General features: G+C 47.9%; 1 protein-coding gene across 2 annotated transcripts in view; it reads right to left on the bottom strand.

Annotated features, from left to right (window-relative positions):
• Positions 1-15,446, bottom strand: part of znf710b (zinc finger protein 710b) — a 29,807-nt gene that overhangs the window by 2,693 nt on the left and 11,668 nt on the right. The window contains exons 1-4 of one of the 2 annotated variants that reach the window (XM_080843266.1): positions 10,183-10,225; positions 3,541-5,325; positions 548-739; positions 81-252 (exon numbers count right to left, since the gene is read on the bottom strand). In XM_080843266.1, coding sequence (XP_080699392.1) covers positions 81-252; positions 548-739; positions 3,541-5,283 — 2,107 coding nt within the window. In that variant the 5' untranslated portion in view covers positions 5,284-5,325; positions 10,183-10,225. Of the gene's footprint in view, positions 1-80; positions 253-547; positions 740-3,540; positions 5,326-10,182; positions 10,226-15,446 lie in introns of those variants that run through there. The other variant, XM_080843265.1, reaches the window with a different exon arrangement.

Here is a 15,446-nt window from a genome sequence, read left to right as displayed (position 1 = left end):
TTGCTCTGTTCATCTGGAGAGATGGCAATACAACATTTTGATGTCTGTGTTTGTGTGTGTGTGTGTGTGGGCTGGCTTACCATGCCCGTCCGGAGAGACGTCCATGCCGTGTTTGACCTTCATGTGACGGCTGAGGTTGCCCTTGAGGTTGAACTTGCTGGAGCAGTAAGGGCACTTGAAGGGCTTACTGCCCGCGTGCAGATGCATGTGGCCCAGCAGGTTGTACATTCGGTTAAAGGACTTCCCACACACCTGCAGAAGCACAGCACAGAGTTACTGAGTGTGCGGGATTGTGTGCATATGTGTGTGTGTTTGTGAATGAGAGACAGATATTGTGTACCATTGTGTTTGGTGTGTGTGTGTGTGTGTGTGTGTGTGTGTGTGTGTGTGTGTGTGTGTGTGTGTGTGTGTGTGTGTGTAAGAATTAACAAGGGCTTTCCTTGCCCATACAAAGTACATTAGTATAGTCCATACTCAAATAGTTCAGTGTGATTTGGGAAAATCTTTGGTTGTGTGAGCTCATGTGAGTGTTTGAAGCGAGCCTTGCCTTGCACTTGAAGGGTTTGACAGGAAGATGCACGATCATGTGGGTCTTAAGGGTCTGCTTCTGGACGAAGGACTTGAAGCACACGTGGCACTGAAAGGGCCGGACGCTGCCGTGGATCAGCATGTGCCGCTTCAGGTTGGCCGACAGTGTGAACTCACGAGCGCACACGTCGCATTTGAAGCCCTTACGGCCCTGGAGGAAGAGAGGGAGAGAAAGAGGAATGTACAGAGATTATTCATTTAGAGAAAATTGGTTCCTGGGGCTCAAATGGTGAAGCAAGGTACTAACGACACTAAGGTGATGGATTTGCTACCAGGGGAGCACACATGCTGATGAATATGCATATTTGTATTGTACATGCCTCTAGAGAAAAACTCCAGCTGAATGAATAAAAGTATGTGCAAATATAGAAATGACAAACAACGGCATCATTTCGCTTGAGGTTTGAGGCATTGATGCTGAGCTGATGTGGCTCTGGCTATGAGTGTATTTGGGTGTGTTTAAGTGACAACGGTAGCTGAGATATAGACAGCCCTTACTGTAGAGACAGACTTACTAGAGAGAAGAATATTCGCCCGCCACAAGCACACATCTGTGTTTGCATATTAAGGATGGCCTAATATGTGAACGCAGTGAGATAGGCCCCATAACCTTCAATTAGCAATGTTTCGTCATCACGCTTTAACTTTGGGCAAACTTCATCAAATCAAGTATTTTTTAGAGAATAGGATAAAACAAGCTTGTATGTAATACACACACACACACACACACACACACACACACACACACACACACACACACACACACACACACACACACACACACACACACACACAATTAATTGAATTTTGTAGTGGAATAAAGCAATATTTAATGTAAGTTTAGTCTTGCCTACAATAATCTTTACCAAGTTGCAAAGCTCCTTTATCACTGAAGTTCCACAGTCTGTCTGTCACAGAAGAGTGACCCAGCTTTAAAATAAGAGCAGGTCAGCTCAGAAGCCCGCAAAATGACACATTTCGAACACATTGTTTTACCAATTGATGGCATTCCTTTGATTCCAAGTCTGTCATGGCAATGTGTGCTTTACGCAGTTCTAAAATATTACCACCAGGGGGAGCAAATGCCTCTCCATCTCTCAAACAAGAGCAGATCACACTGACTACACTCAATTTCTGAAACCCACCATATACATAACTTCACCTAATCTGGGGCCACGGCGCATAATACACAAGTTTAACAACATTACCTCAGCCAATACACAGGTATTGGTGTAACACTGGACATGATGGCGCAGAGATCGAATGAGCAAAGTGAACACACAAACAGCAACAGGAAGGGAAGAAAGACAACAAGCAGCCTGTTAGTATTTGTGTGATTTACAACGCCTACACTTTGGCACTCTAAGAGTTTTAGGTGCTGTGTTAATAAAAGATTAACTCTGTGTGTGTGTGTGTGTGTGTGTGTGTGTGTGTGTGTGTGTGTGTGTGTGTGTGTGTGTGTGTGTGTGTGTGTGTGTGTGTCTCTGTGTGTGTGTGTGTGTGTGTGTGTCTGTGTCTCGATCTGTAGCAGCACAGATAAGCCGAATGTGTCTGTGAAATGGATCAGAGTTTACAGATGATCATTTCAATAGGTAAGCAAGTCTTTGTATGTGTATGTGCATGGAACACAGGCTAGGCACACTGAAGTCAGGGTCACTGCCCACCACAAATACCCTCTAAATGCGTGTTAGATATGATTTGACTGCACAAAAGCACTGTCCACCTCACAATTTGTTTAAGGAATATGGAAAATCACCACCTGTTACATGGAACCAAATCAAACTGGTATTTTACAAACAGACATTAGTCATTTGAATAATTCTTAAAAAGAGTAATTCAAGCAACTCACAGAGGGTCAAACAATGCAACTGAATCTATGTTAACCGTGGGTATCCAGTGTTTGGCACCACCATCATAATTTGAGTGTCTGTGTGACCCCTCAGAGCGAGTCCTGGAGGTGGAGTGATTTTTCATATCCGTTGTAGGAAAGGAAAAGTTTGATGTGCTCAGAGCTGTTGGTCTATCACTCAAAGCTGATTCTGACTGACACCTTAAATGCTGGATTGAGACGTGTGGTCTTGAACTGACCTGGACAACGAGTCATTAAAAGTGGGTCACAATCTTTGGTTAAAATTAACGAGGTGTTTACAAAACAATAGCATCACGCAAAACAAGTATGCACAATTAAGTGACTTCAAGCACTTGGCTGTAAAGTTATACTTAAACATTTTTGAGTTGTAAAGTTACCAGCTGAATGTAGTAAATGTAATGCCTCAAGAGGTCCAATGCTTCATATAAATACTTTTCTGGAATTCTACTGTAGTAATACAGGTTACATCCTGCCTCAGCAAAGGGGAGCTAGACATGACAACATTCCCATCAAACCTGTTTAAACTAATGTCTTCTTGCCAACAACTGTGTCTCCACGAGAAACTCACTGGTTTCTCACCCGGCGCAGATTAGATCATGAACTGGGTGGACAGGTGGCTGGGTGGAGCACACAAACAGGCAAGAGACCCTGGGACCTGAGAGCAGCCCTAGTTTGTGTTCTAGGGTTGGAGCTGGTGCGGTCGTTTATCAAGCCACACATACTGAGATCTCATTTACACTCAGAATGTGTTTTTCTATGCATGGATTAGTATCGCACCTTGAGACAATTTTATTGTTTTGGCACTTTATGAATAAAATTGAATTGAATTGAATTGAATTGATTTGAAGTATCTTGAACTCTTGGCACAGAGGAAAATACCCTGCTTGTGTGTAAATGCATTGAGCTATACTCTGAGTAAGTGTGTGTGTGTGTGTTTGTGTGTGTGCATGCGTGTGTGTGTTTGTGTGTGCGCACGCGTCTCCTCCCTCATCTTAACCCTCGGCGTGCTCCCCTTGTGGGTGACGGCGTGCAGCTATACTCTGTGTGTGTGTGTGTTTGTGAGTGTGTGTCTCCCCCCTCACCTTAACCCTGGGCGTGCTGGGCGTGCTCCCCTTGTGGGTGAAGGCGTGCTGGCGCAGCAGGTAGAGCTGCTGGAACTGCAGGCCGCACTGGGAGCAGGCGTAGGAGCGGCCCGGCTGGTGCTTGAGCATGTGGCTCTGCAGTTGGCTCCGGTAGGGGAAGGACTTGTGGCACTGGCCGCACTGGAAGGCGTGGGGCCCCTGGTGGCTGGCCTGGTGGCGCTTCAGGTGGGCGTAGGTTGGGAACTCCATGCCGCACTGCGAGCACACGTGGCAGCGGCCGCGCTCGTGCTTGGCCTCGTGGGCACGCAGCTCGCTGGGGTAGGCGAAGCCGCGGCGGCAGAAGCGGCAGCTGTAGGGCTTGACGTCGCTGTGCTGCAGCATGTGGCGCTTCAGATGGCTGGTCTGGGTGAAGGCCTTCTTGCAGACGGTGCACTTGTGCGGCCGCGTGCCCTGGTGCGTCAGCAGGTGCGTCTGCAGGTGGCTGGGCTGCTTGAAGAGCTTGCCGCAGTGCGGGCAGGCGTGCGGCTTGATGCCGTTGTGGCCTAGGATGTGCGTCACCAGGTTGTATTTGGAGGTGTACGACTTGTCGCACATGCGGCACTTCCAGCGGCGCAGCCCCTCGCCCACGTCCACGCAGTACGACTCGTTGATCTGGATGTTGATGTCCAGGCGATCGATGCGCCGGCCCGAGTGGTGATGGTGGTGATGGTGGTGGTGGTGATGGTGGGCACCCGTTCCAGCACCTCCTGCTCCTGCTCCTGTTCCTGTTCCTGCTCCTGCTCCTCCTCCTGATCCGCCTCCGCTGCTGCCACCGCTGCCTCCTCCTCCCCCACCCTCGCCTGGATCGTTCCAGAACATTCCTTGACTGTTCTCCTCAAACTCTCCGCCTGGGCCGCCTATCTCGCTGGACTCATAGCCCACCTCACTGTGTTGGAAGTAGCCACTAATTTCCTCGTCTCCTCCTCCAGGGCGGTTCCTCCCGTCCTCCTCTCCTCCCCTGTCGTTGCTGTTCTCCCCAGCGCCTCCTCCTGCTCCCGCTGCTACTCCCGCTCCCCTCTTCCCCGGCGGCGGTCCGTGTCCACTGCGGTCACGCGAGGAAGTGTGCGGATGGGGGTGAGGGTGGGGGTGTGGCGGCGCGTGTGGGTGCTGGTGATGCCCGTGCGGGTGAGCGTGAGGGTGCGGGTCGCCCTGTGGTGTCGGAGTGTGGGAGCTCTTGGCTTCGCGCAGGCAGTCGGGACACCCGGGGGGGTGCGGCGGTAGAGGCGGCGGAGGGTCTTTGTGCGCCAGTCGGTAACCTCCAGCCGGGTCACCCATAGGGATCCCACTCATCATGTGCCCACAAGGCGGTAGCGAAGATCCTGCAGATGACCCTTCACCCTTGACTCCAACCCCTGACACAGAGGGGTCGGGGTGGCCCGTTTGGGGCTTGGGGCCGTCGTGGGGGGATGCGTGCCACCTGCGGTCGCCGCAGTCGGGGTGGGGGGGCATGTGTCCGTCCTCCACCAGGCCGTTCTGGCCCAGGTAGTCTCCGTTGGCCCCGATGAGCTGGTCAGCGTACTCGTAGTCCATTCTCTCGGAGGGGGGTGCGGGGGACTCTTTGGGGTCGCCCGTGTAGAAGCCGTTGGGGGCGATGGTGGCTCCAAAAACCTCGTTCTGTGAGATGAGGCCCAGCACGGCTGCCTGCGCCAGCGACAGCACCACCACTGGCTCCGTCTGAGTGCCCACCTCCGCGCGCCCACGCATGACCTCAGACGGGCATTGGACTGCCCGCTGTGTCTTCTCCTCCTGCAGGGGGGATAGAAAACACACACGTAAGCGAGAAACACACATACACACACATGCACGCTCAGAAACTCACACAAGGAAAACACAGAGACACTTGCCCCAGGACAGTAAGTGAGAGGACATTGGAGGGAATGGAGAGAGGGTGGCTGTAAAGGAGAGGGAGTGAGAGAGAGTGGGTGTGTGAGTGAAAAGACATAATGTCTGGAGACTGATACCTCTTCCACACCAGCATGTTCCCACCTTCCCCTTTTCCAATACTGATGTGAACCATTTCAGACACACACACCAAACTACTGACTGGTATTAATCCCCAGTCGAAACTATTTTCAGCAAACAGCAGGTCTGCCAGACATCAATACCTCAGATGCTCAATGGTAGCGCAATACAAAGCCGGTTTATTGTTGAGCAATAGTCACAAACAGTCACACAGACTTCCATGCACACCACGTGTAGGGAACTGTTTTACCTGTGCTGTTTTGATGACTGTTGTTGTAGTGAACTCATGTCAGTAGTTTTACCAGGCTATCTTGTTAACCGGTAAGCCCTTAAATGAGATCAACTGTAAGTCTGTTCTGCTTCTACACCCTGTTCTCTAAAGGCACCCCAGGCCTAATCACACAATAAGGGGCAGCAATCTCATCAGGCGAAGCTTCACTGCAGTGCATGTATAACTACCATTGTACTTCCAGGGCATAGAAACTGAAAAAATTAGGAATGTATTAAGAAACCAGCTAAGCTAGACATTGGTAACACAGAAAAAAAAGGGGGAAATAAAATGAATTAGAAAACTGCGTTTAGTAATGTTTCAAATCACCCTGGGCAAAAATGGAATAAAAAGCTTATAAAAGCGAGAGTTGAGGGTGAGGATGGCAGAATGTGTGTGAGCGTGTGTGTGTGTGTGAGTGAGTGAGTGAGTGAGTGAGTGAGGGGACAACTCTGACCTCACAGGGCATGTACTAGATTTGATCAGCTGCTCTGGTGGTGACAGAAGTCACACGTCACTGGTATCTGCCTTCGGACAGAAGCAGGATGAGTGTATGAGCTGGAGTGTGTGTGTGTGTTTGTGTGTGTATTTGTGAATTTCTGGAGCTAAACCTCTCCAGTCAGCGATTGCTGGGCTTGATGAAATTCAGCTTTCTAAGCATTTTAGAGAGTCAATGTCTGATGTTCTCACACACACCTTCTGAAATCAGACTTACTATATTCCATCAGGACACACCTTCTGAATCCGACTAACTATATTCCATCAGAAACACGCACACTTCTGCTTCTCAGCACTTACCCAAACCATAAAAATCAATCAAACACCCTAGGAGCCGGGAGGAATTAACTGAATCAACAGAATGAATGAAACTAATTACAGGTAAAACTCAGAGCAAATTCCCATTCCCAGTCCATGTGGTCCCACCTCTAGCCAGGCTGGAGGGGGGGGGGGGGGGGGGGGGGGGGGGGTGGGGGGGTTAGGATCAAGGACACAGACAGGTTCAGATTATTACTTAAACTACGTGGTAATTAGCATGACAATGAATATTCATTACATGGTCATTATAGACACATATCTGCTTAAGCAAAAATTACCCAAAACATTTGGACAGCTGCCATATGAAAGTCCCTAATGGTTGTCAAGGAGTAAATATGCCAACCATTGGCTTCTTGACACAGCTTTCTGCAGCAATACCCATAGCCACACCACCTATGACAATAAGATAACTACGGTAAAGCTCAGTATTCCCTTTTTTGAGAAAGAGTTTGGTGTTTGGTTGGGTGAGAGTCTTTTAGAGGAAAGGTCTTAGGAAAGGTTGCTCGTGTTTACCGGACGTCATATAACCAAAGATAAGCAAGAGGCTACTGATCCTTAGAAACCAAGCTTGAGGCAGATGTTCCTCACAAGCATCCAATGGAAATCAAGCTTGAGGCGTATGGGCCTCTCAAGCAGCCAATGGACATCAAGCTTGAGGTTGATGGTCCTCTCAAGCAGCCAATGGAAACCAAGCTGCAGGCTGATGTTCTTCTCAAGCAGCCAATGGAAACCAAGCGGCAGGCTGATGTTCTTCTCAAGCAGCCAATGGAAACCAAGCTGCAGGCTGATGTTCTTCTCAAGCAGCCAATTGAAACCAAGCTGCAGGCTGATGTTCTTCTCAAGCAGCCAATAGAAACCAAGCTGCATGCTGATGTTCTTTTTCAAGCAGCTAATGGAAACCAAGAGAGTTTGATAATCCTTGGAGGTGGCAAATGTGAATCAAGGATGAAGATAATGTTCTTTGACTCTTGACGGTCCCGGTTGCTTCAGGATTTACCTCTTGGAACACGACCGCATAGACGTCTGGGCACAAGCAGGAAAAGGCTGAAGCAGAAACGCATCTATCTGCCATATTAAGCTTAATCAAAGCCAGAGGATGAAGATCGAGACGGAAGATCTTCCCAAGGCCTGATGCAGTCTCTCCAACACATACATACATACACACACACACACACACACACACACACACACAAACACACACACAGTCAGCATGCACGAATGACACACAGCCCAAAACACAAGATTTAGCCCAAATATACATCACACACTAATTGCATGGCTTACCACACTAGATGCACACAACAGACAAACTACACCTCACACACCCAACATTCACACACCCGACATTCACACACACACACACACACACTTTTGCACTGTCAAGCAAACTACACCAGCAGTCTATGAAATTGTCCCCTCTCAATTGCCCCCCCCCCCGCACACACTCACAGTGTGTCCGCACAGACACACACAGCCAGTTGGTTCTGCTTTCATTTGTAAGTAAGCAGTCACATGTGATACTAGACTGGGAAATCCCCCTTTGACACATACATACACACACACACACACACACACACACACACACACAACAACAACACACACCTGCCTGAGGAAACACCCAGTGTTTTTGCCTCACACCATTGACAGCAGGTGTGTCAACCTCCACACTTCTTAGTGGCTTTACATTTGGATTGGCCTATATGACACCCTCTACACAGCTGTCCTCTCCTTCCACCCTTTCCACAATCCCTTTTACTCTCTCGCTCTCCTTCTTGCTGTCTGTCTCTCCATCTCTCCCTCCCATCCTCCCCTCTGTCCTTCTCTTTATATCTTCTCATCCAGTCTTTCTTTGCCAGTTTCAATGTCTTCCTGTTGTCACTTCTGTCATTGAGTGACAGCAGGATGAGAAACACATACACACACATTAGAGAGACAGAGACTGAAAGAGAGACAGACAGTGAGTGAGAGAGAGAGAGAGAGAGAGAGAGAGACAGAGTCAGACGTACATACACACAGACTGAAAGAGACCGAAAGAGAGAGAGGGAGTTAGACAGAGAGCGAGCAAGAAAAAGCAGAGAGAGAGACGGGGGAGGGAGGGAGGGGAGTGAACGACAGAGAAAAGAAAGAGAAACAGGGAAGGGGGGGGTGACAGAATGAGTGAGAGAGTGTGCAAGGGAAACAGGGGAAGAGTGAGAGAGAGAGAGAGAACAGGAAGGATAAAAAGAAAAGAAAAAGAACTGGGGTGAGCAGAGAGAGAGAAAGAGCAAGAGAGAGAGCAAGAATGAGAGAGAGACAGAGAGAGCAAGAGTGAGAGAGTAACAGAAATAGCAAGAGATAGATAGAGAAACGGAAAGAGCAAGAAGGGGAAAGAGAGCAAGAGTGAGAGAGACAGAGATAGAGAGACCAAGAGGGAGAGAGAGACAGAGAGAGAGAGCAAGAGGGAGAGAGAGACAGAGAGAGAGAGAGAGAGAGAGAGCAAGAGGGAGAGAGAGACAGAGAGAGAGAGAGAGAGAGCAAGAGGGTGAGCAAGAGGGAGGGAGGGAGAGAGAGAGAGAGGGACAGCAAGAGTGAGGGAGGGAGGGAGAGAGAGAGAGCAAGAGGGAGGGAGGGAGAGAGAGAGGGACAGCAAGAGGGAGGGAGGGAGAGAGAGAGAGAGAGCAAGAGGGAGGGAGGGAGAGAGAGAGAGGGAGAGCAAGAGGGAGCGAGAACAGAGAGAGACGACAGTTGAGGCAGAGAGAGAAAGAAAGAACAGAAGAGGGAGGGGGAGAGAGAGGGAGAGAGAGAAGCAAAGAACAGGGAGGGGGAGGAGGGGGAGGGAGGGAGAGAGAGAGGGAAAAAGGGAGAGAAAAAGGGGAGCAAGAGAAAGAGGGAGGGAGGGGCAAAGAATGAGAGAGCAAGAGAGGTGGAGAGAGGGGGAGAGAGAGAAAGCAACAGAGAAAGAAAAAAAACAAAATGAATGGCAGACAAAATGAAGGATTAAATGTAAGAGTGAACGAGACAGAGACAGAGGGAGGGAGAGAGAGAAGGACAGAGAGACAAATGGAAAGAGGAGAAGAGAGATATGACAGAAGGACAGAGAGAAAGAGAGAGAAGGGACAAGGTTGGAGGAAAAGAGAGCAGAGAACAGGAAGAGAAAGAGTAAAGGGAGGGAGGGGGAAGATAGATAAGAATTCAGAGCTGATCTGAACTGACCACCACACACACTCATTCATCACACACACACAAACACACGGCTTAAGCAGATAAGTGTGTGAGCACTGTAAGTAAGCATTTGTGTGTGTATGTGTGTGTTTGTGAGAAGTAATGAATGAATGTTGAGTGGATAAATAATCAGAGAATAACTCTGTGTGTCAGTAACACTGTCTATGTGTGTTTAAATAGTAAGACGCTGTATGTGTGTTTGTTCACATAAGCAGGTATGTGAGTTGGTTAGTTTGCCATGCTCTGTCTATTGGTGTGCTCCTGTGTGTGTATGAACATATGTGTGTATATGAGTGTTTGTGTGTGTGTGTGTGTGTGTGTGAGAATGTGTGTACGCCCTAATCTGAAGAACTCACCGCACTCCTCCTGCTATGAGGCTTCAGGTGCTTGAGGCTCCGCATCCTGCCAGTGCTACTGAGCTCCCGCCTGCTGTCGCACCTCCTTTATATGCCCTCCCCTGGGGGCGGGGCCTGAGGCTCCACCCACTCACCCAAGACCAAGCTGTAGTTACTTTGTCTTCTCCAAAACACAAATACAGTGTGTGTGTGTGTGTGTGTGTGTGTGTGTGTGTGAGTGCCGCGTGTGTGTGTGTGTGTGTGTGTGTGAGTGCCGCGTGGATGTGTGTCTCCTTTATTCTCTCTCTCTCCCTCTCTTCTGTCTCTCTGTCTGCTGCACTCTTTGCTTTATCTCTCTCTCTCCCCCTCTCTCACTGCACTTGCCCTCCCCCCTCTTTCTTTCTGCACTCAACTCACCCTCTCTCTCTCTGCAATCGCTCTCCCTCACCCTCCCTCTCTGCACTCCCTCCCTCCCTCTCTTTCCCTCCTTCTCTCTGCAATCACCCTCTTTCTCTCTCTCGCCTGTGCTTGCTCTAGCTGTCTCTCCCCCTCCCTCACCCTTTCTCACTCAATCCTTTCATTCTGTCTTCTCTCTCACACACGCACGCACACACACACGCACACACACACACACATAAAGACACACACACGCTGACACAAACACACACACACAAACACACACACACACACACACACACACACATCAGTTATGTTTTCATCTGCTTTTATCTTGGAGTTCAGATTTGAACAGACATACAGACGTGATGAGGATGAAAGAGATAGAGGGAGAGAAAGAGAGAGAAGGAGAGAGAGAAAGAGATGGAGGGAGAAAAAGAGAGGGAGAGAAATGGAGAGATGGAAAGAGATGCAGACAGAAAGATTGCAAAGAGAGGGAGGGGGATGGTAGGGCGAAGGGAGGCAGAGAGAAAGACAGAGGATGACAGGACACTGGGGGGAGAGAGCGGGAGAGAGAGAGGGAGGGAGGGAGAGAGAGGGAGGGAGGTGGGGGTGGAGAAGGTGACTGATATGGGGAAACAAATGAGAGAAGGAATGATGGAAGAGAGAACGAAGGATGAATACAGAAAAAGTGGAGGTGAAGAAGGAATGAGTAGAGGAGGATGTGAGGATGCAGCAAACGAAAATAAAAAAAGAGACGGGGCGATGTGGAAAGATAGATGGAGGACAACATCTCCAACATTCACACTTACACACACACACACACTCAGACCATCTCAAATTCTCATACCTATCCACATGGACACTCAGTTATTAAGATACCATGGCTTTTATCTGTAGCCTGCTCTGCACCAAAATAAAGACACACACACACACACAGATTATTAAAGAACATCACAAATGTTGGAATGAAGGAAGCGTTTGGCCTTCCTGGTCATTTTGCATGAAGTTGCATTTGAAGGGCAAACAATGTCATAAATACTGGTGGTAAACGAATCAGTTGTGGGATTAATTCACAAGCATAATATTCAGTCTGTAACTTTTCTTTGCCGGAATGTGTGTACTGCTTAGCTAGGTTCACCCTGAACTAGCCCATGAAGCACCCTCTTTCTGATTGGCTGGTTAGATCCAAAGCAACACCAGGCCCATTGGCTGCTTTCATCATGAACAACAAAAGTCTGGTTCTCATTGGCCTTTCCTTTAAGTCCAAAGGAACAACAGACTCTTTCCAATTGGTTGGTCAGGTCAAGAGGAACACTAGCCTCTTTCTCATTGGCTGGTTAGATCCAGAGCTACACATCATTGGCTGGTTAGATCCAGAGCTGGTCAGATCCCTCCTCCTCCGGCCCTACCTAGACTGGACCAAGAGCACCAGTGATACGGTCTCTGCTCTGGGTTTCGTCTGCATCTTTAGCTGCTCTGACTGTGCAGAACCTACGGCCAGGACCTCCATCCACAACCAAAAAAGAAGAGGTGCTGCGTGTTGAACACTGTTTAGGACAACTGGAGACGCTGCCAGATATATTTCTGATTGGCCATTTGGCTTCTGAACAGGAAGATGATAAACTAGAAAACCATTAATGTGTATGGTGGTTAGGGTTCACTACAAATACATTTACACTGGCGTCTGGAGTTGTATAGGCTTCTTCTTTGTAGGGGGTATTTTTTTTTCTTGTAGACTAGGCCTTTGGTTGGCTGTTGAGTTCTTCTCTGAAAGAACAAAAAAACCAGCACAAATCCCAATTCAATTAAACTTAAAAGAGAGCTGCTCCACCAGTCTCTCTCTCTTATTCACACACACACTAGGGATGAGAAGGAACGCGGTTGCTACACGCTCAATATGCACACGAGAACCAAATGTGTAATTTTTCCAAATGTGTAATTTTTCAAATGTGTAATTTTTCCTAAACTTGCTTTTTGCGCTGTGGACTGCATGAATGTTGTGCGTTTAGATCCACGGAACATCTCTGGAGCCGGTCAGAATTTCCCTGGAGCCTATCAGCGCTCTGAATGGAAATAGGAGCTAGGGAAACTACTAACAACTAAAATAAAACTTAACTAAACTCAAAACAACATGACAATGGCTGAACGCTAGCAAGAGAAGTGTATTTGGAGAGGCACCGCTGTCTTTCAAAACTGCTGTGAGGGAACATTTTGGATTCAAAGTACAGTCTGCACTCATTGCTTTGCCACTGTTGGCTACCCGAGCGGAAACACCTCTCCTATGATGTCTCATTTACGTTTCCATCACTCGGTCATATCCCAGGTGGCGCAAGGAGAGTCCCCTCTTTAGCACTGTTGCCTTCCAATATCAATTTGTAACAAATACATTTAAAAAAATATATATAATGGCACTAGGAAAGCTTAGACCTACGCCAAGGCCACATCTTGCAACGTTAGCGTAAGTGAAACTAAATGCCGTGAGTGGGATCTGCTCCAAAACTGAATGGGTTATTCCTCGGCCCATGATGCTACACCTTTCTACCAAGTTTCATGGAAACGGTAATCTTGCTTACAGACAGACAAACTAAAAAACAAACTGCACCAAAACCATAACCTCCTTGGCAGGTAATAATAGAAGCAGTGGCAGTACAGACAGCCAAAGATTTGCAGCCGTATTTGGTGACCACAGACTTGAGATTATGTCACCTGATGGGAAAACAAAATCAACCGCGTTACAATGTCCCCTACCAATGCACACATTTCAGCAGTAAATCACTATGAAACATCACTGAGAGAAATTGACACACACACACACACACACCCTATCTAGCTCTCGCCACTGATGGTTGAACCTCCAGAGCAAGTGAAAGCTACCACACTGTAGTTGAGACAGAAATCAAGCCTAGTCAGTCATGCTGCCAGGTTTCTGAATATAGGCTAGTATATCATTTTTTTTGTCTCTAGGCAAAAAAACAATGGTTAGTTCATTGTTAAAAAAAGTGATTTTCTTTCTTCTTTATATTTAAGATGACGAAACCATACCGTTACCGTGACCCCAAAACCATGTTACATACCAAATCGTGGGCCCACTGTGCCGTTGAATCCATAACAGAGATACACACACACACACACACAAACTCACACACACACACACACACACAAACACCGTAATTGACTCTGCCAACAGGGAAGTGATTGAATGAAACAAAGACAAAGCGTAGTTTTTTGGACAAGCCTTGATCTACTCTGCATGATGAAAGAATAATTGTGGTTCTCTATTAGATTCAAAGTTTAGCTTAAGCCCAGTCTTAAGCCCAGACATGTGCTCTAGAAAATGACGATTCCAAATTTGGTCAAAGTGTACAGTTATGCCTTCATCACAGGCCTACGACCGTATCTGCTGCTAACAGAATCTCAAGCATCACCCTCTCAACCTCTCTACCCGCCACCTGGGGTTCTGTCTGTGTGTTCCTGCAATGCTGAGACCCTGACCCAACAGACTCTACTGTGCCCATGCATAGCAGAGAGGGTAGGGTGACTAGCCTGCTAGTCGGCACACTTTCACCTCTCCTGAGGTGATATGCTTCTGTATGCAAACATGATGCTAAATTAAATCAATTGATGTGTAAACAGAAAGTTATAAGTTGCAATTCTATCAGAACTTTAGTTTGTAGATGAAGGGCTCCTGGCATAGGGGTTGTATATGGGGGGCAAAATGGCTGAAAGTGAGGGATTCAGAGAGAGGAGAGAAAATGGAGGGAGGAAGAGAGAGAGGAGAGAAAATGGAGGGATGAGGGAGGAGAGGAGAAGGCTCTACCAGTGAGAGAGGAGAGAGAAGGAGGGAGGGAGAGAGAGAGAGCAAATAGTGAGAGAGGGAGAGGGGGAGGAGATTAAGAGAACAGCGGAGGGAGGGGAATGGAGCGAGATGGCGACAGAGAGAGAGGAAGAGAAAGAGAGAGGAAGAGAAAGAGAGAGAGGCTAAAAAACGAGAGAGCACAAGACTGAGGAGAGAGAAGGCAAAGGAGAAAGAGAGAGACAGAGAGTAACAATAGGGAGAGAAACAGGAGTAATTGCAAGAAACACAGTTTGGAAAAAAAGAGAATAGAAAGAAGGTAAATAAAGAAATAAACGTCAACTGTTAGAAATGCAAAGGAAGTAAACTGAGGAAAAGAGGACAGAGTGTTAGGTAGAGAGAGAGAAATATATAGAAAAAATGTAGGGAAGAGGAGAGAGAGAGAAAATGGAGGGAGGAAGAGAGAAAGAAAATGGAGGGAGGAAGAAAGAGAGAAAATGGAGGGAGGTAGAGAGAGAGAAAATGGAGGGAGAGAGAGAAAATGGAGGGAGGGAGAGAGAGAGAAAATGGAGGGAGAGACTGGGGGAGAGAAAATGGAGGGAGGGAGAGAGAGAGAAAATGGAGGGAGAAAGAGAGAGAGAAAATGGAGGGAGAGGGAGGGAGGGGGAGAGAGAGGGAAAAAAAGAAAATGGAGAGAGCGCAAGCGAGAGCAATAGCAAGGGCAGGAGAGAGAGAGAGAAAATGGAGAGAGACAGCTGCGGGGGGAGGGAAGGGAAACGGAGAGGGGGGGGCAAGCTGGGGGAGGAATGAAAAGAGAGAGAGAGCTGAGCAGAGAGAAAGAAAGAGCACAGAGAGAGAGAAAGAAAGAAAGAAAGAGAGGGCAGAGAGAGAGAGAGAAAAGGGAGGGAGAGAGAGAGGAGAAAGAGAGCACGGGGGAGGGGAGAGAGGTAAAAAAAACAGAGAAAGCAATATGAGGAAGGAAAGAGAGAGAGAGAGAGAGAGAGCGAGAGAGGGAAAGAAAAAAGAGTGAGAGAAGCAAGGAGTGAGATGGAAACCGAGAGCGAACAGAAAAAAAACAGAAGAGAGCAGAGTG

Source organism: Sprattus sprattus (genome assembly GCF_963457725.1).
Source record: "Sprattus sprattus genome assembly, chromosome: 8".
Lineage (NCBI taxonomy): Eukaryota > Metazoa > Chordata > Actinopteri > Clupeiformes > Clupeidae > Sprattus > Sprattus sprattus.
The sequence above is the reverse complement of the archived record's forward strand: the minus strand, read 5'-3'. Positions and strand labels throughout refer to the sequence as shown.